The sequence below is a fragment of the Nerophis ophidion genome, linkage group LG07 (assembly GCF_033978795.1).
Source record: "Nerophis ophidion isolate RoL-2023_Sa linkage group LG07, RoL_Noph_v1.0, whole genome shotgun sequence".
Lineage (NCBI taxonomy): Eukaryota > Metazoa > Chordata > Actinopteri > Syngnathiformes > Syngnathidae > Nerophis > Nerophis ophidion.
In genome coordinates this window covers 29,407,739-29,433,706 of record NC_084617.1, presented here as the reverse complement: position 1 = coordinate 29,433,706, position 25,968 = coordinate 29,407,739, and the positions used below count along the sequence as shown (strand labels likewise).

The window sequence follows — 25,968 nt, the reverse complement described above, 5'->3', positions numbered from 1 at the left end:
TTATGAATTGAAGCTTATTTCTAATCAAATCAATCAATTGAATATAATAATCGCTGCAGCCTGTCATTAGACTTGAGTCCTTAAGTGCTTGAAAGTAGGAACTAGTGTCAGGTGTTAACAGAGAGGTGACAGTCAACATTTTGTAGTTCCACCACTAGAGGGAAACAGAGCGTCTGTGAGCTCTTGTATTCTACTATTTTGGAGACATCAATAGGGAATGGTAAAAATGCTAAAACGACTTATACCTTTATAGCGCTTTTCTACCTTCAAGGTACTCAAAGCGCTTTGACACTATTTCCACATTCACCCCTTCACACACACATTCACACACTGATGGCGGGAGCTGGCATGCAAGGCCCTAACCACCACCCATCAGGAGCAAGCGTGAAATGTCTTGCTCAGGGACACAACGGACATGACAAGGTTGGTAGAAGGTGGGGTTCGTACCCTCAGGTTGCCGGCACAGCCACTCGCCCAACTGCACCACGCCGTCATGGTTTGAGGAAAAGTAGCTTCCAAATGAGGAGGTGTGATAAATCATGGTCCCAATACAGAAAACCATTGCATCTAGTAGAAAATGTCTCATTTGCACCCCAAAATGAGGGTGGTGCCAAAAAGGAGGGATTGTTGAAGTTGGCTGTGTGTCGCTTTTAAAAGTGCTCCCCCTCTGGCCAACATATGTAATAACAAGTGTGTGTAACAAATTGAAATGCACCCCCTTGGCCAAAATTAATAAAAACAAAATAAAATAAATATGTATATAGAGACTTAATGTAATAGATTGAAGTAAATAATTACGGTTAAAAACCAATCAAAAACAAAAAATTCAACAAAAAACTTTTTTTTTTAACTAAAAGCAGGCAGTTTTTTTCTTTTTTTATATATATAAAATTGGAAACAATTTCTCATAATCTTTCTGTTTCGGTAATGTTGCAATATTTTCTCATAAAATTACAAACATTTTTATGGACATATATTACTTTTTAATACAAAATGGTAACATTTGCCATGTAAAATTTAGACTTTTGTCACAATAATGCAATTTTTTTGGTTTTCTTGTAAAATAGTGAAATTTAAAAAAAATTTAATTATGACTTTTGTTTTAATTTTGCCAAGCAAAATTATGATTGTTATTATAATATTCCAAAATGTTAAAGTTTTCTTACAAAAATGTGACTTTTGGTCGGGTAAAATTATGACTCTTTTCATAAAATTAAAACATTTTAAGCTTTTCTTGTAAATTGTGAATGTCGTTGAGCAAAATTCTACTTTTATTATGATATTACACAAATGTTCGGTTATTCTTGTAAAATTTTGACTAGCGTCGTGAAATTGTGACATTTTTCTTGTGAAATTACAACTCATTTTTCACAGTGTTCCCTCTCTACAACGCGGTTCACTTTACACGGCCTCGCTGTTAAAAAAATGTGTAAACGAAAATAAATAAATAAATAAATAAGAATACGTCTAAACAAAAAAAGTTAAGAAAAAAAATGTGTAAACGAAAATAAATAAATAAATAAGAATACGTCTGAACAAAAAAAGTTAAGAAAAAAAATGTGTAAACGAAAAAACATAATAAAAAAATGTGTAAACAAAAAACAATGAATAAAAAAACTTGTGAGCAAAAAAAACATTAATAAAAAAATGTGTAAATGAAAAAAACAATAAATAAAAAAATGTGTTTAAAAAACATAACAGACTAATGAAGCGTTTAAACGAAAAAACATATAAAAAAATGTTTTAACAAAAAAAACCTAATATATACTGTGTGTGTGTGTGTGTGTGTTTGTGTGAGAGAGCTGCTTACTGGTGACAGTGAGCACGTTGGTCTTGATCTCAGCAGTGATGAAGATGCGACCTCTCCTCTCAGTGTGGTCTGTCCCACACAGGCTAGGCACGTTAGCCACACATCGTTTATGAATGTTCATCATGCAGTCTGCAACAGACAAGGTACAGTCAGTAACCACCACAGCAGGGGTGCTCAAAGTGCGGCCCGTGGGCCATTTGTGCCCTGCTAGCACATTTTGTCACACACTACTCATTTTTTAAAAATACTATTACGAAAAAAGTAATGAAGGAAAAACAAAGAAAGGTGGAATAAAAGAGCAAACAGGTGAAATGTAACCAGAAAATGTTGAACTATTTATTGTTATAACACAAAGGGTTTTTTCTTCAAAACTGTCATTGCTCAAAAAATAATAAATAATAAACAAATTATTGATCTATTCAAGACTCCATTTACTTACATCAAATATTCCACTTTGAAATGTTTTCTGGGAAAATATTTCATATTTTGTTTGTTTGCTGTATAAAAAACACATTTTTTTGTTGAAAAAGGGCATAATACCAACAAACATATGAAATTACGATAAAATCATATAATCGACAGATAGATGTGAAGTTCATAAAGAGTGTTTAAAATTAAAAAAAATACATTAGTGACTTATTTTTAACACTTTTATGAGTGAAAACTTTTGGATCACCAATCATTTTAGTGAATTTTTTCTTTTTAATAACAATGAAATAAAATCAGGGTGTTATGAATTATTGATCAATTAAAATGACTTGAAATTAAATATTCCACTTGAAATATTTTTTGAGGGAAAATATTGCATATTTTGTATGTTTGCCATACAACAAACACTATTATATTTTAATAAAGGGCATAATACAAACAAACAAAAAAACATGAAATTATAGGAAAAACATATAATCGACAGTGAAGTTGATAAAGAGTGTTTAAAGTAAAAAAAAAAAATACATTTCTGACTTATTTTTACACTTTTATGAATGGAAACTTTTAGATCCACAAGAAATTTAGTGGGATTTTATCCAAAAAACCCAAAAACTGTCATGTTCAAAACAATAATAAAGAATCAATGTTGTTATGAATTATTGATCTATTCATGGCTCCAATTACTTAGTCTTTTTATGAAATATTTTTAGGACAATGAATTTATCCATCCATTAATCCATCCATTTTTTACCGCTTATTCCCCTTTGAGGTCACGAGGGGCGCTGGTGCCTATCTCAGCTACAATCAACCGGAAGGCGGGGTACACTGTAACTGTTATATGTCAGCAACATTTGTGTGTTTACAAATTCAGTGTGAACACATTTTTGTGTGTAAAAATCATGTACAAATATTTCAGTGTGTAAAAATTTAGTGCAGAAATATTTGTTGCTTTAAAATTCGAGACTCATTTCAGGTCAATTAAGACTGAAGCACCTAATTGGCTCTTCTGAGAAAATCGATTTCTACAGTTTTTATTGACCTGAAATTAAACATTTCTGCACTGAATTTTTACACTCTCAATTTGTATACTCTAATTATGTTTTTCACTGAATTTTAATACACATCATTTAATGAACTGAATTTTTATACACCAATTATGTTTTTCACTGATTTTTTATAAACTAAATTTTTATACACTAACGTGATGAAGCTAGCGTTGTTATCTATAGCTAATATGCTAACACATAACACAGAGTATTATTAACTTACAATGACATTATTTTTGTGTTGTTTCAGCTTCACAAACTCCTCAGTAAATTTACCAAGATCTCACCGTGGAGTTATTGAGTCTGTTTAGCTGATTAGACTGTTAGCTTGCGCAGCTAGCGGGTCCATGACCATGACTGACGTTTTGTTTGATCAGCCGTTTTACTGCCATGTTACAGACACCGTTTTGAAACAATTATGGTATGTAAGCAGAGAAACATGGAACAATAAAATCATTTCACAGGCAGAACAGATGTTTTAACGAGTATTTTTGGTACAAATTGATGGAAGCCGAACGCCTGTCAATAATTACACTTCATCTGGGAATCGATACTGGTACTCAACGCCACCAATTGTTAGAACTTTTGTGTGTGTTAATAAATAATAACTGTTTGATAATAAAATGTAATTTTTTTATGATGATAACTGTGCTGTCAAGTTGTGATATATTATTTTATTATTATCATTATCAATGTATAATGCAGTTGCACTTCCAAGACTTCAGAGGGCAGTACTGCATAGCTTATGTATGACATGCTGTCTGACTCAGTAGCTTTTTCTACTAGTAGGACTAAATGCTAAATTAAAATAATAAGTGGCACATAATTTTTTTTGTAGCGATATAAAATGTCTTAAGTATCATAATTAACACTCAACAATGTACACATGTGCACGCACACGTATAAACACCACTACTCTAACGCTCAATTAAACACAGAGAACATCCCTAAAGTGTACCAGTACTGTCGCTAAAATCCCTAAAGTGTGCTAAAACAGTCGCTAATATCCCTAAACTGTCCTCGCAGTGTTGCTAACATCCTTAAACTGTGCTAGCACTGTCGCTAACATCCCTAAACTGTGCTAGCATTGTCACAAACATCGCTAAATTGTGCTAGCACTGGCGCTAAGATCTCTAAAGTGTGCTAATATATATATATATATATATATATATATATATATATATATACACACACACACACACATATATATATATATATATATATATAAAAACAGTGCAAACAAAAAAACATAATAAAAAAGATGTAAACGAAAAACAAACCAAAAATCTGTGTAAACGGAAAAAAAAAACCCTTTAAACAAATAAAAATACAAAATTAAATAAAAATGTGTAAACGAAAAAAACTTTAGAAAAAACATGTAAACAAAAATACATAATAAATTTAAAAAACGTGTAAACAAAAAAGACATGATAAATTAAAAAAAATGTAAACGAAAAACAATAAAAATAAACGTGTAAATGAAAAAACATAATACATTTTTAAAAATGTGTAGACAAAAATACATAATAAATAAAAAACGTGGAAACGAAAAAGACATGATAAATAAAAAACCTGTAAAACCAAAAAAACAAAAAGTTTTAACAAAAAAAACAATAAAAAAACGTGTAAACGAAAACATAATGCATTTTAAAAAGTGTAAACGAAAAAAAAAACAAATAAAAACACGTGTAAACAAAAAAACATAAATACAAAAAAGTGCAAACAAAAAACAACATAATGAAGAAAAAAATGTGTTCCCGAAAAAACATAATAATTAAAAAACGTGTAAACGAAAAAAAAATCTATTAAAAAAAGTGTAAACAAAAAACATAATAAATAAAAACGTGTAAACAAAAAAACATAATACATAAAAACGTGTTAACAAAAACAAAAAATAAAAAAAAACAAGTAAATGAAAAAAAAACTATTAAAAAAATGTGTAATGAAAAAACTACTTAAAAAACATGTAAACGAAAAAAACATAATAAATACAAAACTGTGTAAACAAAAAAGCATGTAATAAATGAAGAAAAAAGAAACCTAAACATGAAAAAACATGCACAGTAAATGAAAAAAAACAACCTGTAAATGAATAAACATATACTGTAAACAAAAAATATATAGTATAAATGAACGAAAACGCATTTAAAAGAATAAAATGTAAATTAACCTCTACTACACAGATTTCACTTAAAGCGGGTATTTTTTGGTATTTTCATAGTAAGTGAAAGATGCAGTGAATAAATAAATGTACTCACGATCACATCTCATGCCCTGGTGGATCAAGCCGTACAGCAGAGAGCCACAGTGGTCACAGAAGGTGGGACTGGAGTAGGTGTGGATCTTGAACTTGTGCTTGGACCGCGGATCCTGCGGACGGAGACAGAAAGGGCAAAAATGTTCAGTCGGGTGCGTTTTTACCTTCTTCTTGTGGATTTCTCAGGTAACCAAATAAAGGAAATTGGCTGATGGAACCAGAATGTTCTACTAGATGCAAACGTTGCAGATACTAGAAGTAAAATGTTGTCATGGTGACTTCACATACTAGAGTTGTCCGACTACTTAGACTTAGACAAACTTTATTAATCCACACAGTACCTCAGTTTCAAAGGATGGAAATGGTAAGGATGGAAAAAAATAATGCAGGTATTAAGTAGACTAAAAATGTACCATATATATTTATATATACATTTATCTAGGGTTGTTCCGATACTAATATTTTGGTACCAGTACCAAAATATATTTTGATACTTTTCTAAATAAAGGGGACCACGAAAAATGGCATTATTGTCTATTTCAACAAAAAAATCTTAGGGAACATTAAACACATGTGTTACGATCTGTTACTCTGATCTTCACATGTTGTTGTTTATTTTTCCATCTGTGTTTTCATTCTCCGTTCTGACCTGTTTACTTCCTGTTTTGTTTGTTTCCATGGTCACTTATTATTTCCACCTGCTAGTCTCGGTTCTCGCACACCTGTTCTTGTAATCACCACCCTTTATACGCCAGCCTCTTCTGTGTATTCTTTCTGGGACTCTCGTTTGCTCTCACGCAACTATACGTCTGTTTTGATTGTTTGCTTTCACGCAATTCCTAATATTTCCGCGAGATCTCAGGCTATGCACCTCGTTATTAGCTCACATGCAAAATATTTTATTTACTCCTTTTTGTGTGCCAACGTCCCAGTTTAATTTCCTATTTTGTATCTCCTAGTTCTCATACTAGCGTCTTTGGTTTGCCTTTTGTTAGCTCCAGTGTTTTAGTTGTAGCTCTCCTTCTGTTATTTAGAATAAATTGGTTATATCTTACCTTTGTTGTGTTCACGAGGGAATCGGACCCGGCACCACAATGCCGAACAGGCGTAAAAACATGTTTATTATTGCAGTTAAGTCCTTAAATAAAATAGTGAACATACTACACAACTTGTCTTTTAATAGTAAGTAAACAAACGGTGACTCCTAATGAATCTGCTGACATGTACAGTAACATATTCAAATTGTGTCATTTGTCTACCTATTGTTTTGTCAACATTGTTAATCTACTTGTTCATTTACTGTTAATATATGCTTATTTTCTGTTTTAACATGTTCTATCTACACTTCTGTTGAAATGTAATAATCACATATTCTTCTGTTGTTTGATACTTTATATTAGTTTTGGATGATACCAAAAATTTAGGTATCAATCCGATACCAAGTAGTTACAGGATCATACATTGGTCATATTCAAAGTCCTCATGTGTCGAGAGACATATTTCCTGACTTTATAAACATAATATAAATTTAAAAAAAGTAAAAATGATTTTGTGACGAAAAAAAATAGCGATGTAATCATAGTGGTATCGACTACATATGCTCTTGTACTTGGTATCATTACAGTGGATGTCAGATGTAGATCCTCACATGGCATTTATTTATATTCAGGTATGGCGTCATTAGCGGTGACGGCGGTGAGTTATTGTATCCTCCTACGGCAGGGGTCGGCAACCCGCGGCTCTGGAGCCGCATGCAGCTCTTTGGCCACTCTGATGTGGCTCAGCTGCATAATCGCCGACTCCCCCGATTAATTCGTGAGGTTCCGAATTTTAGTGTCTCTCCCGAAAACCACCCGGGGCTAACTTTCTCCGATATTCACCCGGACTAATAAATTGAGGGCGTGCCGTGATGGCTATACTTTAAACGTCCCCTACATGTCATCGCGCCCGCTTTTACACCATGCTGTCTGCGTGCCGGCCAGTAGCATGCATTATGCTGCTTCTGTCATTAAGCGTGCGAGACTGCAAGGCATAGTTGGTCAACAGCCATACAGGTTACACTGAAAGTTGTGATATAAACAACTTTAACACTCTTACTAATATGCGCCACACTGTGAACCCACACCAAACAAGAATGACAAACACATTTCGGGAGAACATCCTCATTGTAACACAACATAAACAGAACACAACAAATACCCAGAATCCCATGCATCCCTAACCCTTCCTGGCTAAATTATACACCCCCGCTAGCACCAAACCCCGTCCTCCCACACCCACCTCAACTGATGCACGGTTAAATGTAAAATAGTGAAATTCCACCACATAGCCAATAGCACACATGTCAACATTTGTATGCACGTACAACACTTACAACCTTTAGTATGTGGAATTAAATGATGGAGTATATTGTTAATACAAACCCCGTTTCCATATGAGTTGGGAAATTGTGTTAGATGTAACTATATACGGAATACAATGATTTGCAAATCATTTTCAACCCATATTCAGTTGAATGCACTACAAAGACAATATATTTGATGTTCAAACTCATAAACACATTTTTTTTTGCAAATAATAATTAACTTAGAATTTCATGGCTGCAACACGTGCCAAAGTAGTTGGGAAAGGGCATGTTCACCACTGTGTTACATCACCTTTTCTTTTAACAACACTCAATAAACGTTTGGGAACTGAGGAAACTAATTGTTGAAGCTTTGAAAGTGGAATTCTTTCCTATTCTTGCTTTATGCAGAGCTTCAGTCGTTCAACAGTCCGGGGTCTCCGCTGTCCTATTTTACGCTTCATAATGCGCAACACATTTTTGATGGGAGACAGGTCTGGACTGCAGGCGGGACGAAGAAGTACCAGCACTCTTTTTTTACGAAGCCACGCTGTTGTAACACTTGTCTTGCTGAAATAAGCAGGGGCGTCCATGATAACGTTGGTTGGATGACAACATATGTTGCTCCAAAACCTGTATGGACCGTTCAGCATTAATGGTGCCTTCTCAGATGTGTAAGTTACCCATGCCTTGGGCACTAATACCCCCCCCATACCATCACAGATGCTGGCTTTTGAACTTTGCGCCTATAACAATCCGAATGGTTATTTTCCTCTTTGTTCTGGAGGACACCACGTCCTCTGTTTCTAAATATATTTTCAAATGTGGACTCGTCAGACCACAGAACACCTTTCCACTTTCCATCAGTCCATCTTAGGTGAGCTCGGGCCCAGCCAAGCCGGCGGCGTTTCAGGATATTGTTGATAAATGGGATTGGCTTTGCATAGTAGAGTTTTAAATTGCACTTACAGATGTAGCGAACAACTGTAGTTACAGACAGTGGTTTTATGAAGTGTTCCTGAGCCCATGTGGTGATATCCTTTACACACTGATGTTGGTTTTTGATGCAGTACCGCCTGAGGGATCAAAGGTCCGTAATATCATCGCTTACGTGCAGTGATTTCTCCAGATTCTCTGAATTTTTTGATGATTTTACAGACCGTAGATGGTAAAATCCCTAAATTCCTTGCAATAGCTTTTTAAGAAATTTTGTTCTAAAACTGTTCGACAATTTACTTACAAAGTGGTGACCCTCAGCCATCCTTGTTTGTGAATTACTTAGCATTTCATGGAAGCTGCTTTTATACCCAATCATTGCACCCAACTGTTCCTGTGGGATATTCCATACAAGTGTTTGATGAGCATTCCTCAACTTTATCAGTATTTATTGCCACCTTTCCCAACTTCTTTGTCACCTGTTGCTGGCATCAAATTCTAAAGTTAATGATTATTTGCGCACAAAAAATGTTTATCAGTTTGAACATCAAATATGTTGTCTTTGTGGCATATTCAACTGAATATGGGTTGAAAATGATTTGCAAATCATTGTATTCCGTTTATATTTACATCTAACACAATTTCCCAACTCATAAGGAAACGGGGTTTGTACATTTAGAACAGGAATTGTATTTATGTAAAGGAAGAGGATTAAATAAGCTTGGCTTCTTCCTACTCCTTTTCCAACATGTTGAATAGAGAAAGTGGAAATTGTCATGTATCGAGTTGGATGCATGCATGCGTGTTCCAAATAAACTTGAACTTTGTCCTACGCTTTGTACCCTGCAGCTTCTAACACGGCGCAACTGTTTTATGGGGTTTTCTTCGCTGACAGCCATAATGTAATAAGTTATTTAAAAAAAACAAAAAAACGGCAAAGATGTTAAGAGTGTTTATGTTTGTGCTATGGAGCCCTCTTCTGGACGAGGTTGCTCACTGCAAGTGAATGCATTGCCCCCTCTGTTTAGACCGAACTTTCAACCGGAAGTACACATGCCGTTCCATCTTTTAGTTGTCCATAGCGTTTCAACTGATTCATCACTCTAAGCAACATTTGCAAGTTTTACAATATAACTAAAACAGTTCTTACATACTAAGGCATGCCGACCCCATGTTTCTACAGTCTGCATCACAGGAGTCCAAAGTGTGGCCCCGGGGACATTTGTGGGCCGCAGCACATTCTAAAAATATGGATAAAAAAACATAAAAGTGAAAAATATGAGCAAAGAGGTGAAATGTAAGAAGACAAATCTGCAACGTTATTTCTAAGAACACAAAACTGCTTTGCAGACTGTTTATTTTCTGTAAAACTGTCATTGTTTACAAAATAATAATGAATGAAAATCAATGTTGTTATGAATGATTGACCTGTTCAAGGCTCACATCAAATATTCCAATTTGAAATATTTTTGAGGAAAATATTGCAACCAAAAAAAAAAAAACCTTAGAATCGAGGGATAGATGTGAAGTTGATCCAAAGAGGTAAGTGTTGAAAGTAAGAAAATGCACGATTTATTTCTAACACTTTTATGAGTGGGACCCTTTGAATTTTTGTTTTTTTATTTTGTTGTTGTTATTTTTAACAGTCATTGCTCAAAATTTAATAATGAATCAAAATTTATGTTATGAATTCTTTATCTATTCAAGGCTCCAATTACTTACATCAAATATTCCACTTTGAAATATTTTGAGGGGAAATTATTGCATATTTTGTGTGTGTCATATAACAAACAACATTTTATTGAAAGAAAGGTATAAAACCAACAAACACAACACTTACAGTAACACATCTTGAGCAATTTCAGGTCTATCAATCAAAATATAGTATGTTTATTTATTTATTTATTTATGTTTTATGTCCTTTTCGTCAAAGACAATCCTGATTTTTATGGTAAAAACACAAAATATGCAATATTTCCCCCCCTAATAATATTTGATAAGTAATTTCAGCCTTGAATATATCAATAATTCATAACAACATCAATTTTGATTCAATATTATTTTTTGAGCAATTAAAGTCTTGTTTTTTTTAAACAAAATCCCACTAAAATAATTGGGAATCCAAAAGGGTCCACTCATAAAAGTGTTAAAAATAAATCATAATTACTTTCAACACTTAAGTCTCTCAATTAACTTCAGATCAATGCAGTGATTAAAAGTTTTTAATATGTTTTTGTTTGTCGATTTTAAAATCCTTTTTTTTTTTTTAAATAAATGAAATATTGTTTGTTTTATGGCAAACACACAACATATGCAATATTTTCCCCCAAAACATTTACAGTGGAATATTTAATGTGAAGTAATTGGAGTCTTGACTATATCAATAATTCATAACAACATTGATTTTTATTCACATTTTTAAAAATAAAAAAATTCCACTAAAATGTTCAGGGACCCAAAAGTTTTTTAATATAATTTTGATTGTTTGTTGGTTTTATACCTTTTTTTTTCTTTAAATAAAATGTTTTTTGTTATATGGTAAACACACAAAATATGCAATCGCTTCCCCTAAAAATATCTTAAAGTGGAATAATTGATGTAAGTAATTGGAACCTTGAATATGTCAATAATTCATAGCAACACTGATTTTGATTCATTACTATTTTTTGAACAATGACAGTTTTTTGTAAAGGGTCAACTTATATAACTTAAAAATAAGTCATTAATGTATTTTTCTTTTACTTTAAAAACTTTCAATCAACTTTTCATCTATCTGCCGATTATAAGTTTTCATTATTTTTTTAAATTTGTATTTTGTTTGTCTGTTGGTTTTATACCTTCATTCAAAAAATTTAAAAAAATGATGTTTGTTATATGGCAAACACAAAATCTGCGATATTTTCCCCCTCAAAATATTTCAAAGTGGAATATTTAATTTGAAGTAATTGGAAGTAAGTGCATCTCTATATTCCTTCAAAACTGCTCTAAAACAACACCTGCAGGCAACTTCAACCGTTTACTAATACCCTCCTCCATTCACATCCCATCTCCCCGGATTATAAATAACCTAATGTAAATAATCAAATGTATTTCTAATGTATTTACTTGCTTTTATGCTATCTGAACTCACTATGTTCTCTGCTGGCTGTACATATCCTACTGTAAGACCTACACTGTTTCAATGTCCATTTCTCTGTTGATGCAATTGTTGATGACTGAAGTACTGATATCAACCAAAGCTCCTCATCCCACCCCCCGGATTGTAAATAATTTAAATAATTCAATGTATATACTATTATGATTAACCTTTGTGATGACTGTATTATGCTGATAGCATTTATTTGTACCATGAATTGATTAACGTGGACCCCGACTTAAACAAGTTGAAAAACTTATTCGGGTGTTACCATTTAGTGGTCAATTGTACGGAATATGTACTGTACTGTGCAATCTACTAATAAAAGTATCAATCAATCAATCAATCAAACCTTGAATTGATCAATAATTCATAACATTGCTTTTGATTCTTTATTATTTTTGGAACAATGGCAGATTTCTAGTCGAGGGTCCACTCCTATAAGTATTAAAGATAAGTCATTAATGTATTTTTTTTACTTTAAAAACTTTCAATCAACTTTTCATCTATGTGCCGATTATAAGTTTTCATTAAGTTCTTTTATTTTTATTTTGTTTGTCTGTTGGTTTTATGCCTTTATTCAAAAAATAAAAACAAACGTTTGTTATATAGGAAACACACAAAATATGTGTTATTTTCCCCCTCAAAATATTTCAAAATGGAATACTTAATTTTAAAGTAATTGGAACCTTGAATATGTCTATAATTTATAACAACATTGATGGATCTTTATTATTTTTTGAACAATGAGAGTTTTTTTTTTTTTTTTAAAACAAAACCCACTAAAATTCTTGGGGATCCAAGCGGATCCCACTCATTAAAGTGTAAAAAATAAATCAAACATGTATTTTTTTTTATTACTTTTAACACTTAAGTCTTCGGATCAACTTCACATATATCCCTCGATTATAAGTTTTTATTTGAATTTTTATGTTTTTGTTTGTTGGTTTTATGCCTTTTAAACTTAGACTTAGACAAACTTTAATGATCCACAAGGGAAATTGTTCTAATAATGTTGTTCTAAATAAATAATGAAATTGTGTTTCTTGCATGGCAAACACAAAATACGCAAACTTTTCCTTAAAATTATTTCAAAGTGGAATAGTTAATGTGAGTCTTGAATATGTCAATCGTTCATATCAACATTGATTTGATATAGAAAATAAACAGTCTGCATGGCAGCTTTGTGTTATTAAAGTCAATGTTGCAATGTTTTCTTCTTACATTTCACCTGTTTGATCTTTTTATATTTTTTATTAGTATTTTTAGAATGTGCTGCGGGCCACAAATGTCCCCGGGGCCACATTTTTGGACTCCTGTGATGCAGACTAGGAACATGGTGTCTGGATGAAGAGAAGAAAGGAGACCCACCCCACAAGATGGACAACTAATTAGAGTGAGTATCATTTCCTCTTTCAGCAGAAAGAGGAAGGCGCCACACCTGCACCTAAAGTGCTTGTGAGCGGCTGACACTCACAAACCAAGGCTGGACACGTTACTAACGGCAACCGTCTGATTAGTGGTAATAGACATGTAATATATTTACATAATGATGAAGAATGTGTGAAGGGAAGAAGACTAGTTTCACCTAGTTAAAGGCCTACTGAAAACCACTACTACCGACCACGCAGTCTGATAGTTTATATATCAATGATGAAATATTAACATTGCAACACATGCCAATACGGCCTTTTTAGTTAACTAAAATACAATTTTAAATTTCCCGGGAGTTTCGTCCTGGAAGCGTCGTGTAATGATGACGTGTACGCAAGACGTCACGGGTTTTTAGGAAATATGAGCGCTGCCGGCAGTGAGAGGCGACGGGCTGGGGTGGCAATTCTTGTTTCCCCCCGGCTCAAAGCCTGTACGTTGGAGTTCAACCCGGTGGACGAAAGGGTAGCCTCCCTCCGCCTTCGGGTGGGGGGACGGGTCCTGACTGTTGTTTGTGCTTATGCACCAAACAGCAGTTCAGAGTACCCACCCTTTTTGGGAACACTCGAGGGAGTACTGGAAAGTGCTCCCCCGGGTGATTCCCTTGTCCTACTGGGAGACTTCAACGCTCACGTTGGCAACGACAGTGAAACCTGGAGAGGCGTGATTGGGAAGAATGGCCGCCCAGATCTGAACCCGAGTGGTGTTTTGTTATTGGACTTTTGTGCTCGTCACAGTTTGTCGATAACAAACACCATGTTCAAACATAAGGGTGTCCATATGTGCACTTGGCACCAGGACACCCTAGGCCGCAGTTCCATGATCGACTTTGTAGTTGTGTCATCGGATTTGCGGCCTCATGTTTTGGACACTCGGGTGAAGAGAGGGGCGGAGCTTTCTACCGATCACCACCTGGTGGTGAGTTGGCTGCGATGGTGGGGGAGGATGCCGGACAGACCTGGGAGGCCCAAACGCATTGTGAGGGTCTGCTGGGAACGTCTGGCAGAGTCTCCTGTCAGACAAAGTTTCAATTCCCACCTCCGGAAGAACTTTGAACATGTCACGAGGGAGGTGCTGGACATTGAGTCCGAGTGGACCATGTTCCGCACCTCTATTGTCGAGGCGGCAGATCGGAGCTGTGGCCGCAAGGTAGTTGGTGCCTGTCGGGGCGGCAATCCTAAAACCCCTTGGTGGACACCAGCGGTGAGGGATGCCGTCAAGCTGAAGAAGGAGTCCTATCGGGTCCTTTTGGCTCATAGGACTCCGGAGGCAGTGGACAGGTACCGACAGGCCAAGCGGTGTGCAGCTTCAGCGGTCGCGGAGGCAAAAACTCGGACATGGGAAGAGTTCGGGGAAGCCATGGAAAACGACTTCCGGACGGCTTCGAAGCGATTCTGGACCACCGTCCGCCGCCTCAGGAAGGGGAAGCAGTGCACTATCAACACCGTGTATGGTGCGGATGGTGTTCTGCTGACCTCGACTGTGGATGTTGTGGATATGTGGAAGGAATACTTCGAAGACCTCCTCAATCCCACCAACACGTCTTCCTATGAGGAAGCAGTGCCTGGGGAATCTGTGGCGGACTCTCCTATTTCTGGGGCTGAGGTCGCTGAGGTAGTTAAAAAGCTCCTCGGTGGCAAGGCCCCAGGGGTGGAGGAGACCCGCCCGGAGTTCCTTAAGGCTCTGGATGCTGTGGGGCTGTCTTGGTTGACAAGACTTTGCAGCATCGCGTGGACATCGGGGGCGGTACCTCTGGATTGGCAGACCGGGGTGGTGGTTCCTCTCTTTAAGAAGGGGGACTGGAGGGTGTGTTCCAACTATCGTGGGATCACACTCCTCAGCCTTCCCGGTAAGGTTTATTCAGGTGTACTGGAGAGGAGGCTACGTCGGATAGTCGAACCTCGGATTCAGGAGGAACAGTGTGGTTTTCGTCCTGGTCGTGGAACTGTGGACCAGCTCTATACTCTCGGCAGGGTTCTTGAGGGTGCATGGGAGTTTGCCCAACCAGTCTACATGTGCTTTGTGGACTTGGAGAAGGCATTCGACCGTGTCCCTCGGGTAGTCCTGTGGGGAGTGCTCAGAGAGTATGGGGTATCGGACTGTCTTATTGTGGCGGTCCGTTCCCTGTATGATCAGTGCCAGAGCTTGGTTCGCATTGCCGGCAGTAAGTCGAACACATTTCCAGTGAGGGTTGGACTCCGCCAAGGCTGTCCTTTGTCACCGATTCTGTTCATAACTTTTATGGACAGAATTTCTAGGCGCAGTCAAGGCGTTGAGGGGTTCCGGTTTGGTGACCGCAGGATTAGGTCTCTGCTTTTTGCAGATGATGTGGTCCTGATGGCTTCATCTGACCGGGATCTTCAGCTCTCGCTGGATCGGTTCGCAGCCGAGTGTGAAGCGACCGGAATGAGAATCAGCACCTCCAAGTCCGAGTCCATGGTTCTCGCCCGGAAAAGGGTGGAGTGCCATCTCCGGGTTGGGGAGGAGACCCTGCCCCAAGTGGAGGAGTTCAAGTACCTAGGAGTCTTGTTCACGAGTGAGGGAAGAGTGGATCGTGAGATCGACAGGCGGATCGGTGCGGCGTCTTCAGTAATGCGGACGTTGTACCGATCCGTTGTGGTGAAGAAGGAGCTGAGCCGGAAGGCAACGCTCTCAATTTACCGGTCGATCAACGTTCCCATCCTCACCTATGGTCATGAACTTTGGGTCATGACCGAAAGGATAAGATCACAGGTACAAGCGGCCGAAATGAGTTTCCTCCGCCGTGTGGCGGGGCTCTCCCTTAGATATAGGGTGAGAAGCTCTGCCATCCGGGAGGGACTCAAAGTAAAGCCGCTGCTCCTCCACATCGAGAGGACCCAGATGAGGTGGTTCGGGCATCTGGTAAGGATGCCACCCGAACGCCTCCCTAGGGAGGTGTTTAGGGCACGTCCAACCGGTAGGAGGCCACGGGGAAGACCCAGGACACGTTGGGAAGACTATGTCTCCCGGCTGGCCTGGGAACGCCTCGGGATCCCCCGGGAAGAGCTAGACGAAGTGGCTGGGGAGAGGGAAGTCTGGGTTTCCCTGCTTAGGCTGTTGCCCCCGCGACCCGACCTCGGATAAGCGGAAGATGATTGATGGATGGATGGATGAGCGCTGCACACACACACAGCTAAAAGTCGTCTGCTTTAACCGCATAATTACACAATATTTTGGAGATCTGTGTTGCTGAATATTTTGCAATTTGTTCAATTAATATTGGAGAAGTAACAGTAGAAAGATGGAGTTGGGAAGCTTTAGCCTTTAGCCACAAAAACACACGGTGATTCCTTGTTTAAAATTCCTGGAGGTGAAACGTTACTATGGATCAGAGCGCGGTCAACAGAACATGAATCAAGACGGAATGTCAACCAGCAGGTTTTGGTGAGAAAATTGTGGTTAAAAAGTCGCTTCTTACCAGAGAAAAGCTGAGCTTGTGCCGTCCATGAAGCGGTTGTCGACTTCCCTGAGACACTGGCATCAACACACCCATGGAGACACCCTTCCGACTATCAGGTACTATTTAACTCACTAAAACACTAGCAACCCAATAGAAAGATAAAGGATTTCCCAAAATTATCCTATTAAATGTGTCTAAAAACATCGGAATCCATCCCAATCGCGTTTTTTTTTTTTTTTTTACTTTTTTTTATTTATTTTTCTCTAGTCCGTCGCTATCAATATCCTCAAACACAAATCTTTCATTCTCGCTCAAATTAATGGGGAAATTGTTGTTTTCTCTGTCGGAATTGAACTTTGTGAATATGTGAGGAGCCATCAAAAATGTGACATCATCGTCTGCAACTTCCGGTAGAGGCAGGGCCTTTCTGTTAGCACCGAATGTTGCGAACTTTATCGTGGATGTTCTCAACTAAATCCTTTCAGCAAAAATATGGCAATATCGCGAAATGATCAAGTATGACACATAGAATGGACCTGCGATCCCCGTTTCAATAAGAAAATCTCATTTCAGTAGGCCTTTAAGTACAGGTGCAACCATTCTGTGACTTTGTCCACTAAAATGAATGATAAAATGTGTCGCCAACAGTCGGCGACTCGTGTTTGTCCGATTCCAAACACTGTGAGTTAAAACTAAAAGACTCAAATAACTTGCTCAATTTGCAAAGCAAACAATTCTTTTCAGGTCTGAGAGGCGACCGCTTTTGACGCTGACATGTCCCACATCTGGAGGATGCGTTCTTAATTTCGACTAACTGAGATAGTTAGCAAGTTAGCTAACGTCTATCATTATACTGTTAATTATCAAATCCTCATCTTCAATCATTAAACAGTTAATTATCAAATCCTTATCTTCTATATGCCAAAACATTCTGTTGCTTTCCGAGTTCCTGTAAGACCCGTGTTTTTTTTCTTCTAACAGGTCCCTAATGAAGGGACCTATTGCTTGGACTTTGCCTATCTACTCTGCATTCTGGGATCGCTCAGATTGCCGCGCTGTACAAATGGTCGCATGTATGTGATTATGGTCAATTTATCCATTGTAATACCTGTGGGAAATTAATATGTTAATAATTTGAAGGAGACAATAGTTCATTGCAATGCTTTAATTACAAAACCCAAAACCAGTTAAGTTGGCATGTGTAAATGGTAAATAAAAACAGAATACAATGATTTGCAAATCCTTTTCAACTTATATTCAATTGAATAGACTGGAAAAACAAGATACTTAATGTTGCAACTGGAAGATATTTTAAAGTTCGAACTGAGAAACTTTTTTTTTTCGCAAATAATCATTCACTTAGAATTTAATGGCAGCAACACTGCTAAAAAGTTGTCACAGGGGCATTTTTGTCACTGTGTTACATGGCCTTTCCTTTTAAACACACTCAGTAAACGTTTGGAAACTGAGGAAACCCATTTTTGAAAGGGGAATTCTTTCCCATTCTTGCTTGATGTACAGCTTAACTTGTTCAACAGTCCGGGGTCTCGGTTGTCGTGTTTCAGGCTTCATAATGCACTGCACATTTTCAATGGGAGACAAGTCTGGACTACAGGCAGGCCAGTTTAGTACCCGCACTCTTTTACTATGATGCCACGCTGTTGTAACACGCAGCTTGGTATTGTCTTGCTGAAATAAGCAGGGGTGTCCATGATAACGTTGCTTGGATGGCAACATATGTTGCTCCAAAACCTGTATGTACCTTTCAGCATTAATGGTGCCTTCACAGATGTGTAAGCTACCCATGCTTTGGGCACTAATGCACCCCCATACCATCACAGATGCTGGCTTTTCAACATTTCGCCGAGAACAGTCCGGATGTGTTTTTTTTTCCTCTTTGTTCCGGAGGACACAACGTCCACAGTTTCTAAAGACAATTTGAAATGTGGACTCGTCAGACCACAGAACACTTTTCCACTTTGCATCAGTCCATCTTAGATGAGCTCAGGCCCAGCGAAGCGTTTCTGGGTGTTGTTGATGAATGGCTTTGGCTTTGCATAGTAGACTTTTGACTTGCACTTACAGAAGAAGCGACCAACTCTAGTTACTGAAAGTGGTTTTCTGAATTGTTCCTGAGCCCATGTGGTGATATCCTTTACACACTGATGTCGCTTTTTGATGCAGTACCACCTTAAAGTTTCAAGGTCATGGGCCTTGCCACTTAGGTGCAGCGATTTCTCCAAATTTTCTGATATATGATATTATGGACCGTAGATGGTGAAATCCCTAAATTCCTTGCAATAGCTAGTTGAGAAATGTTGTTCTTAATCTGTTGGGCAATTTGCTCACGCATTTGTTCACAAAGTGGTGACCCTCGCCCCATCCTTGTTTGTAAATGATTGAGCATTTCATGGAAGCTGCTTTCATACCCAATCATAGCACCCACCTGTTCCCAATAAACCTGTTTACCTGTGGGATGTTCCAAATAAGTGTTTGATGAGCATTCCTCAACTGTCTCAGTTTTTTTGGCACTTGTGCCAGCTTTTTTGAAAAATGTTGCAGGCTAAAATTCCAAGTGAGCTAATATTTGCAAAAAAATCACAAGGTTTTCCAGTTGCAACATTAATATCTTGTCTTTGCAGTCTATTCAATTGAATATACATTGAAAAGGATTTGCGTTTGTATTCTGTTTTTATCTACCATTTACACAACGTGTAAACTATCCTGGTTTTGGGTTTTGTACAATGAAACCCTAACAATTATCATTTCTTTCTGTGCTTCCGGGTCTGGCCTCAGTTTCTAATTTTTTTGGTTTTGGAGTTTCGGCCAAGTGTTTTCATTTCAGTGCTCTATCATTAATAAATCATAATAATATTGAATATGTTTTTTTTTTTTTTTTTTACAATATACTAAAGGCAACTAAAAATTGAGCTGCGTGCCAAAAAGTGCAGCCCGGTGACATTTTCTCCACCCTTAATTCAGAGAGTCCAAAGAGCTGACCGGGCATGTTTTTGGAGTTTTAGGTATTTAAAGCCACGCAATAATAAATATTTCAGAAAGGTCCGAGCCAAGATGGCAGTGAGGCAAACGTTGATGTTGATACTTTGGGTGAGTAAGGCATGAGTCAAGGTGGTGATTTGAGTGTTGATCAAAAAATACAACTTTTGTGCAGTTGGGTGTGTTTTTTGGGGTGCTATGCTTTGTTGTTATGTCAATCTTCTGGTGAAGCATCTCAGGGTGAATATGACATCACACATGATGTGTGAAACTATTTCATGTCTGTCTAGGAAGCACAAATGCACTTCATAACATCCATACACACGGTCAGTATTCACTGATGAGTGCTACGCCGCACGCACGCACACGTGTGTGTGTGGGATATCATGTGCGATACAAGCAGTCCTGCGGCATGTTTACTTGTGTCCGATATCTTCTGCGATACTAGCAGTATTGCAGTGTTTACTTGTGTGTGATATCATGTGCGATACTAGCAATCCTGCAGCGTGTTTACTTGTGTGTGACATCATGTGCGATACAAGCAACCCGGCAGCGTGTTTACTTGTGTGCGATATCATGTGCAATACTAGCAGTACTGCAAAGCGTTTACTTTTGTGTGATATCATGTGTGATACTAGCAATACTGCGAAGTGTTTACTTTTGTGTGATATCATGTGCGATACAAGCAGTCCTGCAGCGTGTTTACTTGTGTAAGATATCATGTGCAATACAAGCAGTTCTGCGGAGTGTTTACTTGTGTGTGATATCATGTGCGATACAAGCAGTCCTGCAGCGTGTTTACTTGTGTGCGATATCATGTGCGATACAAGCAGTGCTGCAAAGTGTTTACTCGTGTGGGATATCATGTACAATACAAAGCAGTCATGCAGAGTGTTTACTTGTGCCACCTCCTTTTAAAGTGGCCCTTCATGTCATTTTAAGGTTGTCCGCCAGGTCATTTTATCGTGGCCCTCCATGTAATTATGACGTAGTCCGCCACATCATAATAAAGTGGCCCTCCATATTATTTTAAGGTAGCCCTCTATGTCATTTTAACGTGGCCCTCCATGTCATTTTAAAAGTGGTCTTCCACGTAATTTTAACATGGCCCCCATGTAATTATGACATGGTCCGCCACATCATATTAATGTGGCCCTTCATATTATTTTAAGGTAGCGCTCTGTCATTTTAATGTGGCCCTCCATGTAATTTAAAAGTGGTCCTTTAAATAGTTTTCAATTTGCCCTCCATATCATTTGAATGTGGCCCCCCATATAATTTTAATGTAGCCCTACTATCATTTAAGGTGGCCCCCGTGTCATTTTAAATTGGTCCTACATGTCATTTTAAGGTGGTCCCTCATGTCATTTAAGTTGGTCCACCACGTCATTTTAAGTGGCCCTCCATGTCATTATAAGTTGGTCCGCCACATCATTTTAATGTGGCCCTCCATGTCATTATAAGGTGGTCCGTCATTTCATTTTAATTTGGCCCTCCAGGTCATTTTAATTTGGCCCCCCATTTCATTTTAAAGTGGCCCGCCACATTTTTTTAAAAGTGACCCTCCATGTCATTTTAAAGTGGTCCCCTATATCATTTTATTGTGGCCGTAAAAGTGAATTTAAGTTGGTCCACCACGTTATGTTATTGTGGCCCAACATGTAATTATGATGTGGTCTGCCACATCATAATAAAGTGGCCCTCCATATTATTTTAAGGTAGCCCTCTAGTTCATTTTAAGAGGCCCTCCATGTCATTTTAAAAGTGGTCTGCCACATAATTTTAAAATGGCCCCCCATGTAATTATGACGTGGTCCGCCACATCATATTAATGTGGCCCTTCATATTATTTTAAGGTAGCGCTCTGTCATTTTAATGTGGCCCTCCATGTAATTTAAAAGTGGTCCACTAAATCATTTTAAAGTTGCCCTCCATGTCATTTAAATGTGGCCCCTCATATAATTTTAATGTAGCCCCCCTATCATTTAAGTGGCCCCCGTGTCATTTTAATTTGGCCCTCCATGTAATTTTAAGGTGGTCCCTCATGTCAATTAAGTTGTTCCTCCACATCATTTTAATGTGGCCCTCCATGTCATTATAAGTTGGTTCGCCACGTCATTTTAATGTGGCCCTCCATGTCATTATAAGTTGGTCCGCCACAACATTTTAATGTGGCCATCCATGTCATTATAAGGTGGTCTGTCATTGCACTTTAAATTGGCCCTCCAGGTCATTTTAATTTGGCCCCCCATTTCATTTTAAAGTGGCCTGCAGCATTTTTTTAAAGTGACCCTCAATGTCATTTTAAGGTGGTCCGCTATATCATTTTAACGTGGCCGTAAAAGGGAATTTAAGTTGGTCCGCCACATAATTTTACGGTGGTCCACCACATCATGTTATTGTGGCCCACCACACCATTTTATGAGGCTTGCAAAAGACTACAAAATAATGAGGCCTGCGAAAGACTCGAAATAAAAAGCATTATTTGGCTAAATGGATATTTACATAAACATTTTACATAAACATATTCATATGTTTTACATTTGAATATCATCTGATTTTCCAAACTTTATTCTTTGGTCATCAAAAATAAACATTTAAATTACAATGAATTATATATCGTCTTGACATCTTGACTTACCGTTCCAAATCAAAACAGTTGCCTTAGCAGTCTGTGCAAAAAGATTATTAAACCTTTACGTTCATATATGTTCACTGTTACACGTGGCCTTCTGAGGGCAAAAAGGTTATTAAACCTTTACGTTCATATACCGTATTTCCTTGAATAGCCGCCGGGCATGTAATATGCGCCTGCCTTGAATTACTGCCGGGTCAAACCCGCTCCCCAAATTAATAAGCGCATGCTTACTTTTACCGCCGGGTCAAATTCGTGACGTCATGAATGACGCTTTTGCTGTCGTCATTTCCAAAATGGCGGAAGAGGTTTTTTTTGCTTTTACTATGTGAAAATTAGGGGTCTTGTTCCACAGCCATACAGATCACATTGTTGGTTGTGATATAAAAAAACTTGTCTTTAACACTCTTGCTAATATGCGCCACACTCTGTGAACCCACACCAAACACATTTTTGGAGAACATTGGCTCTGTAACACATTATAAACGCAACATAAGAATTACCCAGAATTCCAATGCATCCATGACTCTTGGCTGTATCATACACCCCGCTAGCACCAAACACGCCCCCCCCCACTCCGTGCGCCGGTTGAGGTGGGCGGGGTTGGGGGCGCGTGTATAATTTAGCCAAGACTAATGGATGCATGGCATTCTGGGTAATTCTTATGTTGCATTCATAATGTGTTACAGAGGCAATGTTCTCCAGAAATGTGTTTGGTGTGGGTTCACAGAGTGTGGCGCATATAAGTAAGAGTGTTAAAGTTGTTTATATCACAACCATCAGTGTGAAAGGTATGGCTGTTGAACGAGTATGCATTGCAATCTCGTATGAGAAGCAGGGTAATGCATGCGTCCGGCCGGCACGCAGAAAGCATGGTGTAGAGCAGTGGTCCCCAACCACCGTGACGCGGCCGCAGAAGAATTATTATTTTTATATCACACTCAATTTTTTACTGTGTGCCATTGGTAAGCGCAGAGGTGAGAATAGGTTTTAAAATGATTAGCGCCTGCTTACTTTTACCGCATGCCTTGAATAAGCGCAGGAGTGAGAAGAGGTTTTAAAGGGGAACATTATCACCAGACCTATGAAAGCGTCAATATATACCTTGAGGGTGCAGAAAAAAGACCATATATTTTTTTTAATCGATTTCCAAACTCTAAATGGGTGAATTTTGGCGAATTAAACGCCTTTCTATTTATGGCTCTGGAGGCGATGACGTCAGAATGTGTCGTTGCCGAGGTAACACAGCCGCCATTTTCATTTTCAACACATTGTAAACATTGGGTCTCAGCTCTGTTATTTTCCGTTTTTTCGACTATTTTTTGGAACCTTGGAGACATCATGCCTCGTCAGTGTGTTGTCGGAGGGTGTAACAACACTAACAGGGAGGGATTCAAGTTGCACCACTGGCCCGAAGATGCGAAAGTGTCTGCCGCCAGACCCCCATTGAATGTACCAAAGTGTCTCCACATTTTACCGGCGATGACAGACATGGCACAGAGATGTATGGATAATCTGCAGATGCATTTGCAACGATAAAGTCAACTAAATTAACGACTACTGTAACGTATTATTTTCGGGTCTCCCCATGTCTAGCATTAAAAGATTACAGTTGGTACAAAATGCGGCTGCTAGACTTTTGACAAGAACAAGAAAGTTTGATCACATTACGCCTGTACTGGCTCACCTGCACTGGCTTCCTGTGCACTTAAGATGTGACTTTAAGGTTTTACTACTTACGTATAAAATACTACACGGTCTAGCTCCATCCTATCTTGCCGATTGTATTGTACCATATGTCCCGGCAAGAAATCTGACACGATTGTATATACGGCGGATACTGCCCTCCAAAATAGTTTCTCTCGTTTTGAGGAAATAACATTAGAGGAATTGTTACAACGTGTAAATGGAATAAAACAGACAACATGTTTACTTGACCCTCTTCCTGGGAAACTGATCAAGGAGCTCTTTGTATTATTAGGTAAGAGTTAAGAGTTAAACCAAGACAGGGCTAAGTCTGACATACCAATTCGTGTTTTGATACGTTCTAATAAAATATTATGATCGACGGTATCGAAAGCAGCGCTAAGATCGAGGAGCAGCAACATAGATGACGCATCAGAATCCATCGTTAGCAATAGATCATTAGTCATTTCTCCGTGGAGTGATTTGCCCTGAAACCGGATTGAAAGGTTTCACATAGATTGTTAGACGCTAAGTGTTCATTTAACTGCTCCGCAACAATTTTTTCAAGGATTTTTGAAATAAAGGGAAGGTGAGACACCGGTCGGTAGTTTACCATGAGGTCAGGATCGAGGTTAGGTCTTTTAAGAAGAGGATGAATAACCGCTTTTTTGAATGCTAGGGGAACAGTGCCCGGGGAGAGTGATAAGTTTATAATATTTAGCACTGATGGACCTAATAATACAAAGAGCTCCTTGATCAGTTTCCCAGGAAGAGGGTCAAGTAAACATGTTGTCTGTTTTATTCCATTTACACGTTGTAACAATTCCTCTAATGTTATTTCCTCAAAACGAGAGAAACTATTTTGGAGGGCAGTATCCGCCGTATATACAATCGTGTCAGTGTCCCGGCAAGAAATCTGCGTTCAAAGGACTCCGGCTTATTAATGATTCCCAAAGCCCAAAAAAAGTCTGCGGGCTATAGAGCGTTTTCCGTTCGGGCTCCAGTACTCTGGAATACCCTTCCGGTAACAGTTCGCAATGCCACCTCAGTAGAAGCATTTAAGTCTCACCTTAAAACTCATTTGTATACTCTAGCCTTTAAATAGACTCCCTTTTTAGACCAGTTGATCTGCCGTTTCTTTTCTTTTTCTTCTATGTCCCACTCTCCCTTGTGGAGGGGGTCCGGTCCGATCCGGTGGCCATGTACTGCTCGCCTGTGTATCGGCTGGGGACATCTCTGCGCTGCTGGCTCCGCTGTGAACGGGACTCTCGCTGCTGTGTTGGATCCGCTTTGGACTGGACTCTCGCGACTGTGTTGGATCCATTGTGGATTGAACTTTCACAGTATCATGTTAGACCCGCTCGACATCCATTGCTTTCCTCCTCTCCAAGGTTCTCATAGTCATCATTGTCACCGACGTCCCACTGGGTGTGAGTTTTCCTTGCCCTTATGTGGTCTGTGCAGCCCTTTGAGACACTAGTGATTTAGGGCTATATAAGTAAACATTGATTGATTGATTGATAAATCACAAAGGTGAGTTTGTTGATGTTGACTTATGTGCTAATCAGATATATTTGGTCGCGGCGTGACTGCTAGCTAATCGATGCTAACATGCTACGCTAATCGATGCTAACATGCTATTTACTGGCAGTGCTAAAGCAGGCATGGCACAGAGATGTAAGGATAACCTGCAGATGCATTTGCAACGATAGTCAACGAAATCACAAAGGTGAGTTTTGTTGATGTTGACTGCCAGCTAATCAATGCTAACATGCTATGCTAATTGATGCTAACATGCTAATTGCCGGCGGTGCTAAAGCAGACATGGCACAGAGATGTA

At 38.4% G+C, this 25,968-nt stretch overlaps 1 protein-coding gene across 3 annotated transcripts in view; it reads right to left on the bottom strand.

Annotated features, from left to right (window-relative positions):
- Nucleotides 1-25,968, bottom strand: part of prkcbb (protein kinase C, beta b) — a 282,346-nt gene that overhangs the window by 124,130 nt on the left and 132,248 nt on the right. For all 3 annotated transcript variants that reach the window (XM_061905882.1, XM_061905881.1, XM_061905884.1), the window contains exons 4-5: nucleotides 5,544-5,655; nucleotides 1,811-1,939 (exon numbers count right to left, since the gene is read on the bottom strand). In XM_061905882.1, coding sequence (XP_061761866.1) covers nucleotides 1,811-1,939; nucleotides 5,544-5,655 — 241 coding nt within the window. The remainder of the gene's footprint in view (nucleotides 1-1,810; nucleotides 1,940-5,543; nucleotides 5,656-25,968) is intronic.